The sequence below is a fragment of the Corella eumyota genome, chromosome 4 (genome assembly GCF_963082875.1).
Source record: "Corella eumyota chromosome 4, kaCorEumy4.1, whole genome shotgun sequence".
In the NCBI taxonomy this organism is placed as follows: domain Eukaryota; kingdom Metazoa; phylum Chordata; class Ascidiacea; order Phlebobranchia; family Corellidae; genus Corella; species Corella eumyota.
Genome location: NC_137493.1, coordinates 109,829 through 132,302, shown reverse-complemented (window position 1 = coordinate 132,302; position 22,474 = coordinate 109,829). Strand labels below are relative to the sequence as shown.

Sequence of the window (22,474 nt, the reverse complement as noted above, 5' to 3'; positions counted from 1 at the left end):
TAATGCAAACACTTTATTTAAATCACATGAAACGAGTTTTAACGATCACTTAAAGTTACCACTCAGCATTTGGAGGTACAACTTTTAAGTTAATCAGGTTTTTAGAGTTTTAAATTAGTTTTAAGTTTTTAAGAGACGTTTTTATATTTAATTTTTAATTCAAATTATTAGCTTAATAGGCTTTTAATGAATATTAAGTTTAAGAATTATCTCAAATGTTAAAATAATTTTGGATAATGCGGTTCTTACGATTTTCAATATTTATTTTGTTCGTTATAAAAAGTAAGTTTAAGTTAAATTAGTTTAACTAAGGCGCTCTGCGTTACAAAAGTTAAAGTAGTTTTAATTAAATGCATATTTACTTATATTTAAATGTTTAAAATTATTTAAAACTAAAAATTTTTCGGTAAAAAAACGAATTTAATTTCAGGAAGCTCGGCAGCATGCCCTAGCGACTGGTTCCAAAACGGAGATAGTTGTTATTATTCTTCAGGTTCTAGCACTTTGACGTGGCACGAAGCAGCCTCGAAATGTGAATCAATGCGAGGTTATCTGGTTATCATTAACGATCAAACTGAAGACGTGAGTTGGAATATTGTTTCAAGTATATATTGTATGTAGTGTTGGTATTTGCTTAATTTATACGATTTTTTGATCCTAAGTTTAATCCCTATCCCTGGCATGTTGTAATTCTATAAGGTTTAAGATGACTTTAGTTTCGGTAGTGTGGCGAACCGGTCATGGCGTCGAATTACGAGCCTAAAGGTTTCGGGTTCGAGACGCGCCAACGTCACACTATTCGCCCTTGAGCCCGGCGTTTACGGATAGCCTGATCACGTCATAACAGCACACCCTACCCAAATAAAAAATATAAAAGCCTAAAACCTCAAGTTGATATGGAAAAAAACTTTGGTTTTATTGGCAAACGAAATATTTAAAGTGATTTGATTGGTTAAAACTAATCGTTATGTTAAAAAACAAGCAGTTTGCTGTTATTAACTTTGTACGATTCCTGAGTTCATCTAAACATAAATATAATCTATCAAAGTGATATTAATGCTGACCATAACACTTTTTAGACTTTTCTAACCAATCAAATGACGACCTCTCGCGCCTACATCGGTCTTCATGATCTGTACGAAGAAGATCAGTGGGTCTGGGTGGACGGAACTCCAATGACATACGCGTAAGTCTGTGACGTCATTTGTGTCGTCATGACCATTTAATTTTGTGTTGACGTTGTTCTAAGTAAAATTAAATTTTATGGCTTTAAAAATAATAAATATTCGTAATTTATTTAATTAAATTAACTCAAAAATAATTTGAATGCTGTTTAACGTTAATTTATTCTCTAAAACCTAATTAGTTGTTAAAATATTGCTTATTGTCCTAATTACAATGTACATTGTTCTTACTACAATGTACTCATTGTTCTAATAACGACGTTTTGTAGAGCATGGGCGGCTGGGCAACCCGACAACTGGCAAGATGCTCCGAGCTCGCAGGAGAATTGCGGTCAGATCATGAGCGACGGACTCTGGAACGATGTTCATTGTTCCGCGCAGTATTCCTACTTCTGTGAGAGGGGGGTAGACGTGGGTGAGTTTGGGTCTTATGTTGTTTTTTTGTTAAAGCTTGGGGTAACAAGTTTGATTAGTGGATGTTCTTTATTAGGATCTTAAAGTCTCAGTTATGATTCCTACCACAAGTATCCTTAAGCAAATGCTTTAACTTCTAGTTTTATTTTTATTGTTATTTTGTATTGCCCTCTATAAATACTAATTATAAACTAACACAAGAATAACCTTAAATGGGCCTTCAACCCAGTGCCAAGATTATTGTTCCTCTATTATTAAACTTTTAAGTTGATGCCCCGAACTGCGACGAAGCTGCTGGATGGAAGGAATTCAACGGGAAATGTTATTTGCTGGTTGACGCTAAAGTTCCTTGGACCACAGCCAATCAGGGCTGCAAGTTGTTGTCATCTGACCTGGTTGCCGTGACAACCGAGGAGAAACAGATATTTGTGGCAAATATGGTAAACCAGCACAACCAGCATTCGTGGATTGGTCTTTCTAGTGTGGTGAGGGCAAAATTACTTTTTACTTAGAATAGGGGCAGGTTGGGGCACTTGAGTAGGTTAAAGATGTGGATTCCAGACTTTGTATGTATTTGGTTGTTTATGCCTTGACCGAGGTTGGGACAATTTTTAAATTTTTTTATAACAGGATCATGAAAGCAACGATTTGCACTGGAGCAATGGAAAAGATATTTTTGATCAAGTTTCGTACACGAAATGGGCCTCAGGTCAACCTGCTCTGAGCCAAACTAGCGATAATTGTGTGGAAATAACCCCCAGTACCACAGATGGTGAGTTTATCCTCAATTTGGGTCATTCTTAGATTGTACTTGTGTAATTTTTTTACGCATTTATTTATCCTTGATGTGGGAAGATTGACTCCACAACCTAAACATAGAGTAACATCAGTTACCCTGACCCAGTCTTGAGTTGCCTTTGGTAGTTTGGGATATTATCGATATAATATTGACTCTGTCTAATTTTAAAATTGTGGATAAATAATAAATAGTTTTGTTACCAAAACTTTATTACATTTTATTGGAATTATTTTTTGTAAACTGATTTTAATGACAAGTTTATGGCTTGTATTTGTGTAAGTGTTTAAACAATGGTTGCATAACAAGCATTGTTTGATTGCTATTGTTCAAACAATGGGTTCATTGTGTATTTGCATTAAAGATTTTATATTTTATTTGACGCTGTAAAATGTTTATAGCTAAATTGTAAATCTTTCAATCAACTTTAAACCTTTAATTTGTATCAGGTGGATTGTGGTCAACGGAGCGTTGTGGCGAGGGTCATTCTTATGTCTGTGAATCTCCCTTTTTAGGTGAGTGTTACAACTTTCATCAACCTTTTACTTCATCTTACCATAGCACAGGTTTACTTCATTATAATATCCCTAATATAAAACCATTTAATTTTTTAATATTTTCAGCCACATGTGAGCAGGGATGGCGGATGTTCAACGGAAATTGTTATTTTGTTGCCAGCTCTTCAACAGTTTGGACAAATTGGGAAGAAGCCTTGGCAACTTGTGATGCTATGGGAGCTGCACTACTTAAAATAACAAAGTAAGTTGTTCAGATTATGGTTTAACAAGGTTAAACATTTGATAGGGTTGAGTTTCGAGTCTTTATATAAATTACATATGCCAGACTATATATATTTGCTTAGATATCTTTGTGCTGAAAAGTTTTGATTTTAGTCAATCATGTAAGGCAATGGACTTTACCACAATAAGTTCCAATATTTTTAAATCATTTAGGCCTTTATTCAGCAATAGATTTAGTTCGTTATTCAGCAGTAGATTTAGTTCGTTATTCAGCAGTAGATTCAGTTCGTTATTCAGCAGTAGATTCAGTTCGTTATTCAGCAGTAGATTCAGTTCGTTATTCAGCAGTAGATTCAGTTCGTTATTCAGCAGTAGATTCAGTTCGTTATTCAGCAGTAGATTCGGTTCGTTATTCAGCAGTAGATTCAGTTCGTTATTCAGCAGTAGATTCAGTTCGTTATTCAGCAGTAGATTCAGTTCGTTATTCAGCAGTAGATTCAGTTCGTTATTCAGCAGTAGATTCAGTTCGTTATTCAGCAGTAGATTCAGTTCGTTATTCAGCAGTAGATTCGGTTCGTTATTCAGCAGTAGATTCAGTTCGTTATTCAGCAGTAGATTCAGTTCGTTATTCAGCAGTAGATTCAGTTCGTTATTCAGCAGTAGATTCAGTTCGTTATTCAGCAGTAGATTCAGTTCGTTATTCAGCAGTAGATTCAGTTCGTTATTCAGCAGTAGATTCAGTTCGTTATTCAGCAATAGATTCAGTTCGTTATTCAGCAGTAGATTCGGTTCGTTATTTAGCAGTAGATTCGGTTCGTTATTCAGCAGTAGATTCGGTTCGTTATTCAGCAGTAGATTCGGTTCGTTATTCAGCAGTAGATTCAGTTCGTTATTCAGCAGTAGATTCAGTTCGTTATTCAGCAGTAGATTCAGTTCGTTATTCAGCAGTAGATTCAGTTCGTTATTCAGCAGTAGATTCAGTTCGTTATTCAGCAGTAGATTCAGTTCGTTATTCAGCAGTAGATTCAGTTATTCAGCAGTAGATTCAGTTCGTTATTCAGCAGTAGATTCAGTTCGTTATTCAGCAGTAGATTCGGTTCGTTATTCAGCAGTAGATTCAGTTCGTTATTTAGCAGTAGATTCAGTTCGTTATTCAGCAGTAGATTCGGTTCGTTATTCAGCAGTAGATTCGGTTCGTTATTCAGCAGTAGATTCAGTTCGTTATTTAGCAGTAGATTCAGTTCGTTATTCAGCAGTAGATTCAGTTATTCAGCAGTAGATTCAGTTCGTTGTTCAGCAGTAGATTCAGTTATTCAGCAGTAGATTCAGTTCGTTATTCAGCAGTAGATTCAGTTCGTTATTCAGCAGTAGATTCAGTTCGTTATTCAGCAGTAGATTCAGTTATTCAGCAGTAGATTCAGTTCGTTATTCAGCAGTAGATTCAGTTATTCAGCAGTAGATTCAGTTCGTTATTCAGCAGTAGATTCAGTTATTCAGCAGCAGATTCAGTTCGTTATTCAGCAGTAGATTCAGTTCGTTATTAAGCAGTAGATTCAGTTTGTTATTCAGCAGTAGATTCGGTTCGTTATTCAGCAGTAGATTCAGTTCGTTATTCAGCAGTAGATTCAGTTCGTTATTCAGCAGTAGATTTAGTTCGTTATTCAGCAGTAGATTCAGTTCGTTATTCAGCAGTAGATTCAGTTATTCAGCAGCAGATTCAGTTCGTTATTCAGCAGTAGATTTAGTTCGTTATTCAGCAGTAGATTCAGTTCGTTATTAAGCAGTAGATTCAGTTCGTTATTCAGCAGTAGATTCAGTTCGTTATTCAGCAGTAGATTCAGTTATTCAGCAGTAGATTCAGTTCGTTATTCAGCAGTAGATTCAGTTCGTTATTAAGCAGTAGATTCAGTTCGTTATTCAGCAGTAGATTCAGTTCGTTATTCAGCAGTAGATTCAGTTCGTTATTCAGCAGTAGATTCAGTTCGTTATTCAGCAGTAGATTTAGTTCGTTATTCAGCAGTAGATTCAGTTCGTTATTCAGCAGTAGATTCAGTTCGTTATTTAGCAGTAGATTCAGTTCGTTATTCAGCAGTAGATTCAGTTATTCAGCAGTAGATTCAGTTCGTTATTCAGCAGTAGATTCAGTTCGTTATTCAGCAGTAGATTCAGTTCGTTATTCAGCAGTAGATTCAGTTCGTTATTCAGCAGTAGATTCAGTTCGTTATTCAGCAGTAGATTCAGTTCGTTATTCAGCAGTAGATTCAGTTCGTTATTCAGCAGTAGATTCAGTTCGTTATTCAGCAGTAGATTCGGTTCGTTATTCAGCAGTAGATTCAGTTCGTTATTCAGCAGTAGATTCGGTTCGTTATTCAGCAGTAGATTCAGTTCGTTATTCAGCAGTAGATTTGGTTCGTTATTCAGCAGTAGATTTAGTTCGTTATTCAGCAGTAGATTCAGTTATTCAGCAGTAGATTCAGTTCGTTATTTAGCAGTAGATTCAGTTCGTTATTCAGCAGTAGATTCAGTTCGTTATTCAGCAGTAGATTCAGTTCGTTATTCAGCAGTAGATTCAGTTCGTTATTCAGCAGTAGATTCAGTTCGTTATTCAGCAGTAGATTCAGTTCGTTATTCAGCAGTAGATTCAGTTCGTTATTCAGCAGTAGATTCAGTTCGTTATTCAGCAGTAGATTCGGTTCGTTATTCAGCAGTAGATTCGGTTCGTTATTCAGCAGTAGATTCAGTTCGTTATTCAGCAGTAGATTCGGTTCGTTATTCAGCAGTAGATTCGGTTCGTTATTCAGCAGTAGATTCGGTTCGTTATTCAGCAGTAGATTCGGTTCGTTATTCAGCAGTAGATTCGGTTCGTTATTCAGCAGTAGATTCGGTTCGTTATTCAGCAGTAGCTTCAGTTCGTTATTCAGCAGTAGATTTAGTTCGTTATTCAGCAGTAGATTCAGTTCGTTATTCAGCAGTAGATTCAGTTCGTTATTCAGCAGTAGATTCAGTTCGTTATTCAGCAGTAGATTCAGTTATTCAGCAGTAGATTCGGTTCGTTATTCAGCAGTAGATTCGGTTCGTTATTCAGCAGTAGATTCGGTTCGTTATTCAGCAGTAGATTTAGTTCGTTATTCAGCGGTAGATTCAGTTCGTTATTCAGCAGTAGATTCAGTTCGTTATTCAGCAGTAGTTTCAGTTTCAGCAGTGGATTTAGTTCGTTATTCAGCAGTAGATTCAGTTCGTTATTCAGCAGTAGATTCAGTTCGTTATTCAGCAGTAGTTTCAGTTTCAGCAGTGAATTTAGTTCGTTATTCAGCAGTAGATTCAGTTCGTTATTCAGCAGTAGATTCGGTTCGTTATTCAGCAGTAGTTTCAGTTTCAGCAGTGGATTTAGCTCGTTATTCAGCAGTAGATTCAGTTCGTTATTCAGCAGTAGATTCAGTTCGTTATTCAGCAGTGGATTTAGTTCGTTATTCAGCAGTAGATTCAGTTCGTTATTCAGCAGTGGATTTAGTTCGTTATTCAGCAGTAGATTCAGTTCGTTATTCAGCAGTAGATTCAGTTCGTTATTCAGCAGTAGATTCAGTTCGTTATTCAGCAGTAGATTCAGTTCGTTATTCAGCCTCACCTTTTGAATCTAGTGCTGAATAACAATACTAAACTGGCGCCAAATTAACTTCTAACTGGTATTTTATTAACCAGATTAAAAACCATCTAGTACTACCAGACCGACAACAAACTGTTAAAGGCCAAAAACTAAACCTGAGTATTTTTATAATTTTGCTAGAGAGTTGACTAATAATTAAAATCTATTGCAGTGGAGACGAACAACAGTATGTTACTTATCTACTCCATGAGATCTCTGATGCGGGAAGTCCGGGAGTCTGGCTGGGGATGTCTGACTCTGAGACGGACGGGGAGTTCAAGTGGTCGGACGGTCAGTTGGTGTCAGACAGCGATTACACGTTCTGGGCACAAACACAACCTGTCAACACTGTTGTAAGTTAGTTTAACTTTAAAATATGTTTAATACAAGATAATACAATCCTAGTTTTAAAAATAATATTTTTGCGGTAGTAGGGGTAGTTAAGGGGTAATTAATTGATTATACCTAAAGCATTAAATCGTAAAAGACTCAAAATTCGGCAGACTGAACGGTATAAATTATGTTTTGTTGAAGAAAATCTCTATATTAACCTTAAGTTTAATGTTAACGATTTGTAGAACACTTGGGATTGTGGAGAATTATTTTCTGGCTCAGATTTTGGTTTTTGGGAGATGAACAAAAATTGTTTCAAGAAGCAAGCTTTTATTTGTAAAATTCCAACCGGGGTTCCTGTCAGTTCAGTTACACCTCCAGCAAGTAAGTTTACAGGTTTAAAATTAGGTTTAACCATTTCATCAAAACAGTATATTATATCTTTTACTTTGTTTTTTTGATTAGGTTATAGTTTAGTAAGTTATGTGTATAAACGCAACACAAACTGAAAATGTTAATAGTTTTAACTTCCTTGGAAACGTTTTATTGAATGATTTTATGCCTTAATAATGTCATTTGAAAGATAACTTTACGCTTTTCATAAATTTTAAAATAATCTAAAAGTTGTTTTAACGTAAATTATTTTAAGTCTGACGTTAATTTAATGTTAATCTAATGTTTATATGAACCTCCTGCTACCTTTAACTTTCTTGTTCACAGCCACCCACCAAGGCTGCCCTCCAGGTTGGATCTGGTACGACTCGAGTTGTTATTTGTACGAGTACGCGTCCCCCACTAGCTGGGATGTTGCAGAGCAGATGTGCGTGAACTACGGTGCTCATCTTGTCAGCATCCTAACTGGGGAGGAGAATGGGTTTGTCGTAGGTCAGTATTTGCTCTCAAATAAAATATTTGTATTTTAAAGACCTTTAATTAAACAAAAACACGTTTTTATGGAAATATATATCTCGCAGTGTCTTTTATATTCGGTTTTTGTTTTCGATTTTCTACTACAGCCCATGCATTTTAAACATTAAATTTCACAAATACTCATTGTTTCATGCGCTAACGAATGTCGTTCCAGGCCACGCCAAAGACGATATGTGGATCGGAGGACATGCAAAAACAACTCAAGGCGACTGGAAGTGGAGTGATGGATCACCCTGGGTTCGAGATTTTTTTGGGGGTTTTTGACATATTTTAAAATTATGAAATTGAAATATTTTAATTTTTAACCTCGGTTAACTTTAGTTACCCGAAAACTTCAATAAATCAACTGTTTTACTTTCTAGTTGTTTCAAGATTGGGCGACCGGTGAGCCCAACTTATCGGGGGAATGTGCTCAGTTTTGGGCGGGGAACTCGTACAAGTGGGATGACCTTCCGTGCTCAAACCCCCGCGCTTATATTTGCAAGATGCCGGAAACAGGTTCGGAGTGGTTTTAATATTTTGTTTAACGCTAACTGCATGAGAGAAGAAGCTTCTAGTTTTTATATTTTTGTGATGTCATAACTCTTCCTCCTAGATTGCATCCAAGCATTGGGAATGGAGGATTACAGGATCCCAGATGAGGACATCACGGCTTCCTCATCCTACGATGCCAACCACGCTTCCTACCTGGCTCGGTTGAACAACCAGAAGTCTGCTCCTCTTACAGGGTCCTGGAGCGTGGGGCTGATCAACGGTGGGTTAAAATATTAGGGGTTGATTAGTGAGTTATGTACACAACAGCACAGATGTTTATGTAATTGTTTAAAGGGAAGTTTATTGGAAGATCAACCGAAAGTTATTTAGATTAAAACCGAGTGCGGTCATGTTAAGTTGTAAGTTAAATTATGGTTAAGTTTTTATTTAAACAGGAGTGTACCCGACTATTGACACTTACTGGATCCAGGTCCGCTTCCTGGTCCCTCGAACGATCCACGGGGTCACGACCCAAGGAAGACCAGCCGACCACATCCAGTATGTTAAGACTTACGCGCTCGCTTATTCCAATGACGGAGTCTTGTTCAATGACGTCACTGAGTTTGGCACAAGAAAAGTGAAAATAAAATGTTTTTAAATTTAAAATATCTCATCTTAAAACTAACTTTTGATTGATTTTAGATTTTCACGGCCAATACTGACGTGTTCACCCCGGTCACCAACATATTAAAGAACCCGATTGTGACGTCATATTTGAGATTGTACCCCCAGACGTACGAGGTTTGGGCTTCAATGAGGATGGAAATACTGGGCTGCAAAAGCTCGGAGGAGGACCTCAACCCCCCCTCAACCGATGAACGTGAGATGATTGTTAACTTTTATTAGCTTCGTTAATTCAACTTTAAAACTTTTCCAATATTATATTCAACTTTTGTGAAACTTTTAATATAATGAGCCTTGTTTTGCCCCCAGTGTGCACAGCAGTTCATCCTCCCGACAGGTTGGATTGTGGTTACGCTGGTGTCTCGTATAAGGAATGCCTGAACAAAGGTTGTTGCTATGACAACACTGTGCCTAACGTTAACTGGTGTTTCTATCCTAAAGGTAAACAAAAATATTCTAAATTTATTTAAAGTCATATATTAACGATATTTTTATACTCAAAAATTAATAAAGTTGGTGTCACTGAACACAAAAATAGTTTTAACTTTAAATAATTTCACCTACTTTTTAAGTTATACAACTTTAAAAAAAAATTAAAATTAATTAAAAAAAAGAAAAGGGAAGCCCTGTTTGTGATGACGTAGAAAATACTAGTATGTACACATTCACTACGCTACTTAGTACTTTCTACGTCACACAAAAAATATGGTAACCTGGTTTTTGATGTTTCTTATTTTCCAGTATTTTTGAAAATTGAATTGTAAGTACCACAGACCTTTTTTCAAGGTTCTAAAGCCATTTTGTGATTCAGTGTTAACCATACCAACGTGCTATATACATCACTTACAAAATTGTAAAACTCTCTAATATAGCACTTTAAACTGAGATCTAGTAAACACGACACCTAGTGTAGATATCTCACAATCTTTACACCGATATTGTAGGAAGTTACGACAGCAGATGTGGCGCTGACTGGTCGTTCGATCCGGCCGGGGAGTTCTTTTGTTACCACTTTAATGATTACAACATGAGGACCTGGACCCAGGCTAAGGATTATTGCATTGAAATGGGGGGAAACCTGCTCAGTATTAACTCACCGTGAGTTCCTAATTTAAAGCTCTTTCACTTAAACTAAAAGGTTATTCCGTGCTTACATGGTTCTATAAGACAAATATTGTAAGCCCAGCTGGTTAAATACAAACTGTGCAGTTAGTAAAGTTGTGAAACTTTTTAAAAAATGAAAACTTTATTTTTGTTTCCAAGATTTGAGCAAGCTTACGTGAGCGGTCAAATCTCGTCCAAAGTTCGAGTGTCAGCGATGTGGATTGGGGCAAACAACCTGGACCTCAATAAGGGTTGGACTTGGGCGGATGGATCCCCTTTCAACTACATTTACTGGCAGGACGGTGCGTTCAAGATATTTGTTATAAAGTAAAGTCAGTTCAATACCAATCAAACCCGGACCATGATCGGCATTTTAATTGTCGTGATAACTCGTAACTAATATTTAAACGCGCACTATAAACATAAGTTTAATTTATTTTGTTGGTCCTCAAATTTAAATAATTATGTATATCGTTCACCAAACTCGATTGTTTATCTGTGATTTAAAACTGCAGGACTTGCTGCTAGTTTACACTTGATAAGTTTGGCAGAAACGTTAGTATTTAAATGTTTGACCTAACTAACTTTAAAATTCCTACAACTTCCACTAATTTATATTCCAGGTGAACCGAATGGGCATACGGGGGATGAAAATTGTGTGGAAATGTACACAGGGGACTCAAAGTGGAATGATATAAAATGTTCCAACTTGAAGGGGATCGCTTGTCGCAAATTCGCCAACACTCGACCTCCGATCCCAATCGATTCAAGTTAGGGCTTAATCAGTATTTGTTGATTAATGATTTAAAGTTAATTTTTAATTAAAATTTAACTAAATCACTCTTATGGAATATTTAATTATAATTTTATACTTTTTAAAAATATGATTCACGTTTCCACCAGACAATTATATTGTGAACATTTGTGAGGATGAGGTAGGAACTCTGTTTTGTGAGGGAAACGCTGTTATTGTTGTTCATCACGCTTCCTATGGAAGATCGAATATTGAAACGTAAACTTTAAAGTTTTTCTTTTTTTTGTATTAATCTTTATCCTCGATGTGGGAAGATCGAATGCGCTACCTCAAGTAGAGTAACATAATTTACTCTGACCCAGTTTCAGGTTGCCTGTGGCAGTTTGGGATATTATTGATGATAATTGCCCGAAAATTATGCTGCTGATCAAATGTTGGCTTAGCAGGAGTTTACATCGTTTATAGTGCCCTACTCAAGGTTGCTACAGCATGAAAGCAGTGGGGATCGAACCTAGGACCTCACGTAGTGTAGAAAGTGTTTTGACCCCTACACCACGCTGCTGAAAAGTTTCGATATTTAAGTTTAAATCCACAAAACTTTTAACCGAATATGTCAAACTAAGACAACTTAAATCCTTCAGATGCACATACAGTGATGTTGTCATCCCCATCGAAGGTTGCCACAGCTCAGACTCGCTCGATGTTGTGTCCAAGATGTGTAACAACAAACAATATTGCACCATTCCTGTCACTAATGATATATTCGGGGATCCCTGTTATGGAATTTATAAATATTTGAACGTTATTTACTCCTGTGAAGCTCTAAGTAAGTAGTTTGAGTTTAAATTTTAACTTCTTTTTAATTAACTGGTTTAAAACCCTTTTTGCACTTAATTGAGGCTTCACCACAATTGTGAACTAGGAATGTTGTAGTTTCGGACTACAGAAATTTTTTAATATTTATGGGCAAAATATAAACAAAATTTATTTTGACAGTTTGCTACCAAGGCCTGGGCGTCGAAAACGGAACCGTTCAAAATTATCAGATTACCCAATCCAGTTCCCTTGACAACCAACACACGGGGGCAGACGGGAGACTGAATGGGGCCAGAAGTTGGTCGTCGAACGAAGGAATAGGTTTGGTTTAATTTGTGACAGATTTAATAAATCGTTTATTTAGTTTGGTCGCGATATTTAATTTTGAGGAAAAATCAGTTTTAATTGTAAAACAGTTATTATCAAATAATCAGTTTCATTTCTGTTTTTATTGTTTAACTGTGTACTTAACGTAACTTACTTCAACTTACTTTTACGTGCCCAACTTCAAGTAATCAGCGTGAAACGCATCCTTCTCCCTTTGAAAAAGCAAGCACGTCGCGTAATTAAAAGCTTGCATTTCTTATTTTTAAACATTGCCTGTTAAATTATTTTTATCCCTTCTTAGTTCTATATACTAGTTAGGTTTTCTTACTAAAGTTAGTTATAGCAAAATAATAATTCTTTTATATTCTATTTAAATAAGGACGCAGTAAGTGCTGGTACTTTCGATATAAAATTAAGGTAAAAGACAATTTCCTGCTGTGTTTTACAAAGTTTAAATAATTTGAAGGAGCCTGGGTCCAAGTGACCTTCCCAGTGAACTTCCGGATCAGTGGGATCATCATCCAGGGAGCCAACGATGCGGAAAGATACGTCACCAAGTTCAAGGTCGGGTTCGCGAACGATCAAACTTTCACGCAATGGACCGACTACACCAACTATGATAACATTGTCGTAAGTAGCTATTATTACATTAATTATGTTTATATGTAAATAAACATTAAACAAAAGTTAGTAATTAAGTTTAACATAAAACACTTACAAACAAATTATATTTGTTAACAAAAATGTTAAAACGCAGCAAAACTTCACTGGCAACACTGATACAACCACCCAGGTCCGAGGGGTTCTTGCCGAGCACGTGTTCTCGGCGGGGATCAGAATTTACCCCCTCGAATGGTCGGGTGACGTCATCGGGATGAGGTTCGAGATCACAGGATGCAATCCTCTAAGTAAGTGGATAGACCAAATTGTAAATGATTTTTAATCGTATTTTAGGTTTCTTGTTACTCTAAAGCTTGTATTTTTTCAACATTTTCTTTTAAATCAAAGTTTATGTTCAAGAAATATTTTGAATTTTTAAATTTTCTTCTCAATTTAATTTTATTCTTTAGAGGAGTTAAAATGTGAGGAGTTGGGGGAAACTTTATTTAGGGACGGGGACGGGGCTGAGGCCCCAGAAGGTACCACAGTCACAGGTGAATGCCCCGGGTTTTGTCCCATCATTGCAGCCCCCCCCGCGGTGTTCGGGACAACAAAATATGCCGGGGTAAGATCTAATTGTCAAAAGAAAACTAAAAAAGTTTTTAATTTTATTTTAAATTGATGAAACTTAAATGTAAAATAAATAATCTTCTTATAAAGTCTAAGTTTTAAGTCACTCTCTGTACAACAGATGTCTCAGGTCTGCAGTGCAGCCGTTCATGCGGGGGTCATCATCGACAAATTTGGGGGTCCAGTAACCTTGATAAAAGTCCCCGCACAATCTACTTATGTGGGGTCGGTGAGGAACTTGGTCGTCTCCCAGGATTTTGAGTAAGTTTTAGTTAAATTGTTGTTCATGTTTTCAATCTTTTTATTTGGATGAATATTTGTCTTAAATTTCACAAAATTATTCAGTTACTATCCGATGGCTTTTTCGTTCACAAATACGGTCAAGAACTGTCCGCATGGTTGGGTTCCATATGAAAGTCATTGTTATTATGTGTCAGGTAAGTTCGTGTTGAATAATAAACTTTGTTGTTATTTTAAATGAAGCCACTTCTGTTGAAAGGCGCTGTTGAAAATAAACTCGTACATAGTGAGGTTATTTTATAAACTCAAACTTTCCAGATAACGAAGATGAACTTAACTTCGCGGAGAGTGAAGCGAGATGTGTCCAAATGGGGGCTCATCTCGTCTCCATTGGCAACGCTGTGGAGCAAGATTTTGTTCATCAAACAATTTCAAGGTTGGCATTTATTTATCCTCGATGTGGGAAAGTCGAATGCGCGACCTAAACATAGAGTAACATTTGTTACCTCGACCCAGTCTCAAGTTGCCTGTGGCAGTTTGGGATATTATAGATTATAATTAATATTTCCCGATAATTAAGCTGCTAATTAAGTGCTGGCTCAGCAGAAATTTATACCGTTTATAACGCATTACTTAAGAGCGCTACAGTATAAGAGCAGTGGAAATTAAGCCCTTGAAGTAGTAAGGCCAACTGTTTAACTACTCCACAACACAGCTGTGAGTTAAGTGATTTTATTTTAAAATGTTGATGTTTAGATGGAACCACACTCATATCTGGATTGGATTAAACGATCTAAAAACTCCCAATTTTTTTGAATGGATCGACGGCCAACCTGTAAGTAGAAGCTTTTGTTAAGGTTGTTTTAAATTTAATTTGTTTGAGTTGCCAGCTATATTTTGTTTGAGTAAATTTTGGTTGGGTTCAAGCTCTTTACTATCGCATAATGTGTATAATTTTAGTTTGTTACGTCATAAACATGTAAACAAAGAGAATTGTTCATTGTACAACTTGTTTCAGATAACTTACACTTCCTGGAATCCTATTTATGCTCCCACCATGAATATTGAAAGTTGTGTGAATATCTGGAAAGATGTCGGTGATTGGAACGATTATTATTGCGATATCGTACAGGTTGGTTTTATTGGGTAATCGTTATTATAACTCAAGGTCATATTTAATTGAGATTCATTTACAGGGTTATATGTGCAAGAAAGTGAAAGGTTATTACACTTCAGACGATACTGAACCACCAACTCTGCCACCAGGGTGCGCTGAAGGTTTGTTCGAGTGGATAGTTCCAATATTTTAATAAATGTTGCTTTCATAATTCACCAGATTATAAGATAGTTTTTACCTCTAAGTCTATTTGAGCGTTAACAACACTTAACACCTAATCAAAAGTTTAACAACGTTCAGGTTGGGTTCCAAATGATGGATCCTGCTTCTGGTTCGAGAGGAACTTGGTCGATGAAACCGCAGCTGAAGGATTTTGTGAAGGAAAGGGAGGAACTTTAATCCACATTAAAGACAGGTTGGTTTATAAAACAAGACACAAATGTATATTTGTAGTGCAATATATTTTTGTTATTACAACTGTTATGTGGCTTTTTTTAAAAGTACAAAGTAAAACAATTTTTGTTTGAATTTTCTCCCAGATTTGTTCAAAGTTTTCTGCACACCTTGATCGGGGCCGAGGACCTGAGATGGTGGCTGGGGCTGCATGCTAACCCATCAGGAGAGAACGGAGTTGCTTGGGAGTGGGAGAGTGGGGACCCAGTGACTTACTCCAACTGGGGCTATGGCAATCCTGGTAAGTTTAGTTTGTTGACCCCGATTTTATAGAGGGCTACCCCTTTGTTGACCCTGACTTTATAAGATGCCCTTTTTAATCTGGTTTTAGGCAACTTTATGATTGACGAAATTTGTTATTTAGTGACCCAAGTAATAATTGAACAACTTAAATTTAACATACATACATATAGTATTAATGATTAGATTTGCTTAAATAAAGATTTCTTTTAATGTTTTTTTGGTACAAATAAACTTTCCTTTAATGTAGATATCAACCTGGGCGAGTGCACCACTTTCTACGGGGGAGTTGTCGGGAACGGGCTCTGGTACAGCACCAGATGCACCAAACAAGCTTACCCCATATGCGAGGTCCCCAGGGAGGGGTGGACAACCCCGGTGCCAAGTAAGTTTAAGTTAATACAAAATACTTAACATTTTTATTAACTTTATGTTGTTGTTGTCCATAGCAACTCCCCCACCAGTAGGGGGATGTCCCTACGATTGGTCGACCCCCGACACCTCGGACCCAAGTTGTTACAAAGTCTTCAACCAGGAGGAATCAACGAACCATAACAAGAAACAAGCTTGGAACAATGCATGGCATCAGGTGCTGATATCTTTCTTTATTTTTGTTATTTCGAGGAATAGTTTCTGACAACGATTTTGTTTCAGTGTTTGTCGTACAACGCCGACCTTGTCTCCATCCACAGCAGAGATGAACAATCTTATCTGATCACCGTACTTGCCCAACTTGGCATCATCAGTGAATCTCTTTGGATCGGCCTAAACAATAAGTAAGCATTGTGCTTTACTAAGTTCACTCAAATACTCATGCTTATCAGCTGTTCCAGTATTGTGTGATCTTCCTAACTTGTTTAAACCTAACATTAAACCAAAGTTAACTGTGTGAACAGAGCCCAACTTGACTGGGGTTGGTCAGATGGAAGTCCAGTGGAATATGTGGACTGGGGACTTGGGTCACCGTCCCTAGCAACCGATAACAACTGCGTTGCTATGAAGTTTGAACCTTCTATCGGCACAGGATTGTGGGACAATCTCAACTGCGAACAAGTAAGAATAATTTGGTTAAAATAAAACCTTGTTCTCTTAAACGATTAATTTATAGATTAAGCTTTTTGTTTATGGGGCGCAAGAATAAATTTCTTTATTAAATATAGTTTGTAAAATTTAGTAGAAATAATGTTTAGTGGAAACCCAATTTATTTTCAGCCACTAGACTGGATTTGTAAGAAAAAGAAGGGTACCGAGGTCGTTGAACCCACTCAGCTCCCAACCGGGGTCCCCAACCCCCAATGTGGGTCAGATACGGAGGGGACTTGGTTGTATTATAACGAGATCTGCTACCTCTTCAACGACCAGGCAGTGTTCGACAGTTATGACGCAGACAGGGTGGGTAAGGTTGTATATGTTGTGGTTGTGGTTTAAATGTTTTTGTTTTGTAGAAATGTCAATCTTTGGGAGGATATCTTCTCTCTGTGCATTCGGGCGAAGAACAATCTTTTATAACCAATCAGATCAAAGTAAGATTCATACAAATACAAAATGAATCTTATCATTGTAACGTTGATGTTATTAATTCAGCAAATGAGTGGAAGCGATCGATTCTGGATCGGATTAAAAGAAGAAGGGGGAATCAACGGAGCGTATCAATGGATGGATGGGTCACCTGTGCAGTACGTCAACTGGAACCAAGGTAAAACAGGGGTTGTAACAACAACAGGGGTTGTAACACAATAGGAGTTGAAACCTTGTATAAGTTGGGTGTTAGCTTGTACTTTAGTCAACTAACACAAGTTCACTTAATATCACAACAGGTGAACCGAGCGATTCCCTGGGCATGGAACAATGTGTGGCGATGTACAAGAAAAATGGGCGTTGGAACGATGCGAATTGTGGCCTCCAATATGCGAGTTATATCTGCAAGAAGTTTATTGGATCCCCCCCTGCACCCCCTAACCCAACTCAACCATGGCCTGGTGGGTGTTAAGTTATAGTAAAAGTGTTCTTTGACCGGCTCTAGCTTTAACTTGGAGTTTGTTCTAAAACTTAGACAATTTCTACATAAACATATCTCGTACAACTCAACTTATTTGATTTTAATATTGGTTGCAGTTTACAATTTTTTTAGAATCGATTAGTGACATATTTTAATTTTAGCTTATATTTTGATTGACATGTGATATTTTGATTGACATGTGCCATTTTGATTGAGAGTTGATGTCTTGATTGACAGCTGATATTGTGATTGACAGGTGGTTGTCCAGCTGATTGGTTAGAATATAAGAATTATTGTTTTCAAATGCACGGTGAGAGCAACAAATGTGACTTTAGTGACACAACCACGCCAGAGTGTTCCGCCTCGTGGGCTGACGCTCACAACCTCTGCTTCGGCTTCGGGGGAGACTTGGCCACCATTCACAACAAATATGAGAACGGTTTATTTCGTGTTTTTGTATTTCACAATTTAAACTTAGTTGGCTCAGCAGGAGTTTATATTACTTAAGGGCACTACAGAATGGGAGTAGTTGGGATCGAACCCAGAACCTCAAGTAGTTAAGACAAGTGATTAAAACTACAACATCATCGGTTTTAATAAATCTGATAAACGTTTTGTTAAGCTTTCATTATTTACGTAAATTAAACAAATTTTCAGCCTTTCTGGTTGCTCAAAGCATTCGGATGAATCACAATTACTGGATTGGGTTGAGCGACATCCAATGGGGAAATAAATATACTTGGGCGAACGGGGAGGAAGTGACCTTCACCAACTGGAATCATGGTTTGTTTTAAATATTCACTCTAAACATGAAATGCAACATTTTGTTATCCGGTCTCAAGTTGTTATATTTGGTAATGGTGGCGACCGTTAAAGTTAATTTGTGGTATCAGTGTTTCCAATAATTTTTTAGGTGAACCAAACCACCATAACGGGGAGGAAAATTGTGCGGAAAGTTTACATGCCGAGGGAAACGCTGGGAGGTGGAATGATGAGAAATGTTGGTCCTCCAAACCTTATGTTTGCTCCAGAGGTGAAAGTTGTGTTGAGTCAACTTATTTATTTTGCATGCAAGTTTACTTAGACCGAACCATTTATTTAATGAAGTTGTTTTCACTGTTGGTTTGCAGGCAAGGATCCGAACTTAGAGGGTGGTTTACAAATTAACAACAACGCCCGATGTCCACAAGGTTGGACCCAGGTTAGTTTTGAATTTAATTTTGTGGGTGATTGTTCGGTAGTGTGATATATTGGTCATAACATTGAACTACGAGCCAAAAGGTTTCGGGTTTGAGTAGCACCAATGCTGCATAGTTCACCCTTGAGCCCGGTGTTTACGGATAGCTTCAACAAATCACAACAGCTCACCCTTCCCAAAAATATAAAAATTCACACAAATTTTAAAATTGTTACGTAATAAGGATTATATTGTTATTTAGTTCGACACAATCAACGAACAATTCGTTTGTTATTATCTGGACACGACCTTGAGGTCGTTCGAGGACGCAAGGTCAAACTGTCAATCCATGAACTCTGACCTGGTCAGTCTTCAATCGATGTACGAACAATATTTTCTTGTGAGTTACATCGAGGATCGAATCTCAACCGCGTGGATCGGACTAAGTCTCGATAAGGTGAATAAATTTGATTTGTTTTAAACAACTTTTGGTTCAACTTTAAAATATTTGTCATCGCTTCTATAATAATGAAAATTCACCCCTTTTACCCAGGACCTCCAGGAGTGGACTTGGGTTGATGGGTGGCCGTTATGGATCAGTAATTGGGGCGAGAATCAACCTGGTTCCGATGCGAGCAAGACTTGTGTCTTAAATGTGGCAACCGACTCTGGAGCAGAGTGGTTGACTGCAAATTGTAACGACTTGCATTCTTCCATTTGCAAGACTTCGTCAGGTTCATCTTAAATTTAATTTAAATGATTAAGTTGCTGTTATCAGGATTCGAACCCGAGTTTAATTTTTAGAAAATATTCCGGCGACGCCCGGTTATGTGGACGGGGAATGTGAGAACCCCTCGTGGCCGCAATTGGGAGGTTTTTGTTATTTCTTTCACATCACAGAGGGTAACAACGATGATATGTAAGAACTGTTATTATTGGTTTAAATAAATTATTTAACGACATGGTAGCAGTGGGGAACCATGCACCACTAGTTTATTAGATTTGTGAAATATTTGGAGAAGTTTATCTTGTTCGTGTAACTCTTAAGTAATTAACGAGCGTTGTTAATTAGAGGAGTGACGTGGGCAGACGCCGAGCGGTTCTGTAACAACCTCCACGGTCATCTGGTGAGTTTTGAGAGCAGGAGTGAGGTGGAGTGGGTGCTGGGGTGGTTCAATTACTCGGAACCGATGTGGATCGGGTTGACCAAGAACACAAACGGTATTTATTGTAGACCATCGACCTTATGTTAACTATATATTATTACGTCATAGACAGGTGGACGTGGTCGGACAATCGACCTTATGTTAACTATATATTATTACGTCATAGACAGGTGGACGTGGTCGGACAATCGACCTTATGTTAACTATATATTATTACGTCATAGACAGGTGGACGTGGTCGGACAATCGACCTTATGTTAACTATATATTATTACGTCATAGACGGGTGGGCGTGGTCGGACAATCGACCTTATGTTAACTATATATTATTACGTCATAGACGGGTGGACGTGGTCGGACAATCGACCTTATGTTAACTATATATTATTACGTCATAGACGGGTGGGCGTGGTCGGACAATCGACCTTATGTTAACTATATATTATTACGTCATAGACGGGTGGGCATGGTCGGACAATCGATCTTATGTTAACTATATATTGTTACGTCATAGACGGATGGGCGTGGTCGGACAATCGACCAGTATCTTTCACGTACTGGAGCACTGGCGAACCGAACGATGCCCACGACACTCCGGAGGATTGTGTTGAAATGTACGGAGACACAGGGAAGTGGAACGACATCTCGTGCCTCAATAAACATGGATATATGTGCAGGGTGCCTAAAGGTTTGTGTGATGACGTCATATTAGAGGTGACGTAGTTGTCGTTATAATGAATCTTTAACTTGTAGTGATTGGGACGGATTCGAACGGGGATCACATCCATTACACAACTCCACGGACGGAAGAACCCGATGGTAACTAATATTTAAAGTTAACTTGTTTTCGTGTTTTGGGTGAATTAATCTTCTTCTTACAATGCAGAGGAAAGCAACTACAACGTTGGGATAATTCTGGGGGTGATTATTGGGGTTATTTTGGCGATCTTGTTGTTTGGGGGACTTGCCTTCTACTTTATAAGGGTCAACCCTCCAGCTGCATCGAAACTTTGTGAGTTAATATTCTAAGATGGGGTCACAGTTTAACTTTAGATTAAGTTTTTGGTTCAGTTAAAGTTTTGTTATCTCCAAGACCCTTGCAGTGGTGGAAATCACTTTAATACGTCATATAAAGATATATTTTGTGAACACAATATTTAACCTAACTCTGATTTGTTTCAGCTGAGGGCGCCTCTGATTTGACAAAAGGTTTCACAAACAAACTTTATTCGATATCCGGGGACAAACCGAGTGAACAAACGGAGGTGAGTTAAAGAAATTAACTTACTTAGAGCTAGGTTAACTTGTGAACAAATTTTTATTTAAAATGAAAATCTAGTCTTAGCTTTTTGCGTGATAATACCCGAGGTTTATTTCCCTTTAAACTACCCGATATTTTATGTTCAGTCCCCGACAGTTCGGTATGAGAAGGAAAGTGGGGCAACAGTGGACGACAGCAATGCTTGATTGTAATTATTTCAACAAATATTTATTTCTTGTTTTTACATTTGTTTAAAATCAAATAATTTAATTATCAGTGATCTAAACATCAACTTTTATTCAAGATTAAACATTATTACGTCAATAAAGGTTAATATTTTCTGTATATATGTTTGTATGACGTCATAAGGGGTGGGTTATTTCAGTAAGTGACGTCACATGTTTATATGTATGTCATGTGTTGTAACAACCAATAGCATTGGACAATTACGAAGATCACTAGAGCAACAAATATCGAGGTGTCTGTTAACGATAAACCACGACTGTGTGACAAAGTTGGGCTCTGTGTTGGGTCTGTGACGTGACTATCGGTGCTTGGCTCATTTGCCACGTCACTATCTGTACTTGTTTCGCTGCTGATGTCATCATCCGAGCTCGTCTTATTTGTGACGTCACTATCTCTACCTGTTGCTTTGACCTTATCCGGCGATTCGGGAACTCCCTGACGATAGCTTCCTCCACTTATTCTATATCTTATTCCACTCGAATTTACTGGACTTTGATTAACGGTTGAGTTGGTAAAGCTGACGTGACTTTCTACGTAAATGATGACGTCATTAATGATTACAGGTGATATGTTAAAGTTAAGTTGCAAACTTACCTGTCGTGGAACGTTTTTGTTGGGATCTGATGCGTTTTTTTTTGCCTGAAAGTTAAATATTTTGTAAATATTTGCTTTAAATTTTGTTTATTCTTAACATGTAAGGGTCATGCAACCCAAGCTGTTTGGGTGTAAGCTAAACTGCTTCAACTTATAAGTTGGTTCGCATAAGCTGCACTAAATTATAATAATTTTGTATAAATTTTAGATAAAAGAACTTCCAGTTATTGTAACTAAACAAAAACTTTAAATTAAACTTTTATACATTTAACTTTATTGTAAGCACAACTTACCTGGCATACTTTTTAGGATACAACTTAATATTTATTTAATGGTGGTGATCAGTTATAATTTAACGAATTTATTGACTTATTTTATGTTTAAACAAACTTTAAAGTAAAAACGGAACCAGTTTTAAGGGGAAATTTAAAGCTGAAATTTTAAGCTGGGATTCCCCTTTCCTCAAATACCCAAGTGTAAGTTAATATAGTGAGTTTAAGCTTCAATGTTAACTTTTAAGTGGTTGAGTTATTTGTTAAAGTTAAATATTTA

At 37.2% G+C, this 22,474-nt stretch overlaps 2 protein-coding genes across 2 annotated transcripts; one reads left to right on the top strand and one right to left on the bottom strand.

Annotated features, from left to right (window-relative positions):
- The first annotated feature begins 461 nt into the window (after positions 1 to 461).
- Positions 462 to 21,420, top strand: LOC145749569 (uncharacterized). Its single transcript, XM_082565370.1, has 54 exons — positions 462 to 582; positions 1,080 to 1,186; positions 1,454 to 1,599; positions 1,866 to 2,083; positions 2,229 to 2,370; positions 2,844 to 2,909; positions 3,018 to 3,153; positions 6,932 to 7,130; positions 7,356 to 7,494; positions 7,831 to 7,995; positions 8,195 to 8,277; positions 8,403 to 8,538; positions 8,636 to 8,794; positions 8,970 to 9,151; positions 9,217 to 9,394; positions 9,508 to 9,639; positions 10,143 to 10,296; positions 10,462 to 10,604; positions 10,926 to 11,072; positions 11,206 to 11,314; positions 11,698 to 11,882; positions 12,053 to 12,193; positions 12,666 to 12,829; positions 12,957 to 13,107; positions 13,270 to 13,424; positions 13,551 to 13,690; positions 13,775 to 13,866; positions 13,997 to 14,105; positions 14,426 to 14,504; positions 14,688 to 14,801; positions 14,866 to 14,947; positions 15,087 to 15,201; positions 15,326 to 15,480; positions 15,730 to 15,864; positions 15,929 to 16,068; positions 16,134 to 16,255; positions 16,376 to 16,532; positions 16,692 to 16,871; positions 16,925 to 17,002; positions 17,064 to 17,175; positions 17,297 to 17,458; positions 17,735 to 17,917; positions 18,136 to 18,261; positions 18,392 to 18,511; positions 18,609 to 18,679; positions 18,918 to 19,120; positions 19,205 to 19,389; positions 19,460 to 19,574; positions 19,728 to 19,876; positions 20,336 to 20,509; positions 20,575 to 20,640; positions 20,708 to 20,833; positions 21,004 to 21,086; positions 21,229 to 21,420. The coding sequence occupies exons 1-54, from the start codon at positions 541 to 543 to the stop codon at positions 21,286 to 21,288; spliced, it is 7,212 nt and encodes a 2,403-aa protein (XP_082421496.1). The 5' UTR covers positions 462 to 540; the 3' UTR covers positions 21,289 to 21,420.
- On the bottom strand, positions 21,273 to 22,335 carry LOC145750332 (uncharacterized). The gene is made up of 3 exons (XM_082566334.1): positions 22,216 to 22,335; positions 21,923 to 21,967; positions 21,273 to 21,858 (listed from the first exon to the last, which is right to left on the bottom strand). Exons 1-3 carry the CDS (start codon positions 22,220 to 22,222, stop codon positions 21,485 to 21,487), a joined length of 426 nt encoding a protein of 141 aa, XP_082422460.1. The 5' UTR covers positions 22,223 to 22,335; the 3' UTR covers positions 21,273 to 21,484.
- Positions 22,336 to 22,474: the final 139 nt, after the last annotated feature.

Bases quoted from the DNA above. Each gene is read 5' to 3' on its own strand.
- LOC145749569 (XM_082565370.1), top strand. From the start codon at position 541: ATGCGAGGTTATCTGGTTATCATTAACGATCAAACTGAAGAC. The intron at 17,918-18,135 runs GTTTATTTCGTG...ACAAATTTTCAG, and splicing joins TCACAACAAATATGAGAACG to CCTTTCTGGTTGCTCAAAGC. The intron at 20,834-21,003 runs GTGAGTTAATAT...GATTTGTTTCAG, and splicing joins TCCAGCTGCATCGAAACTTT to CTGAGGGCGCCTCTGATTTG.
- LOC145750332 (XM_082566334.1), bottom strand. The intron at 21,859-21,922 runs GTAAGTTTGCAA...TCATTTACGTAG, and splicing joins ACAAAAACGTTCCACGACAG to AAAGTCACGTCAGCTTTACC.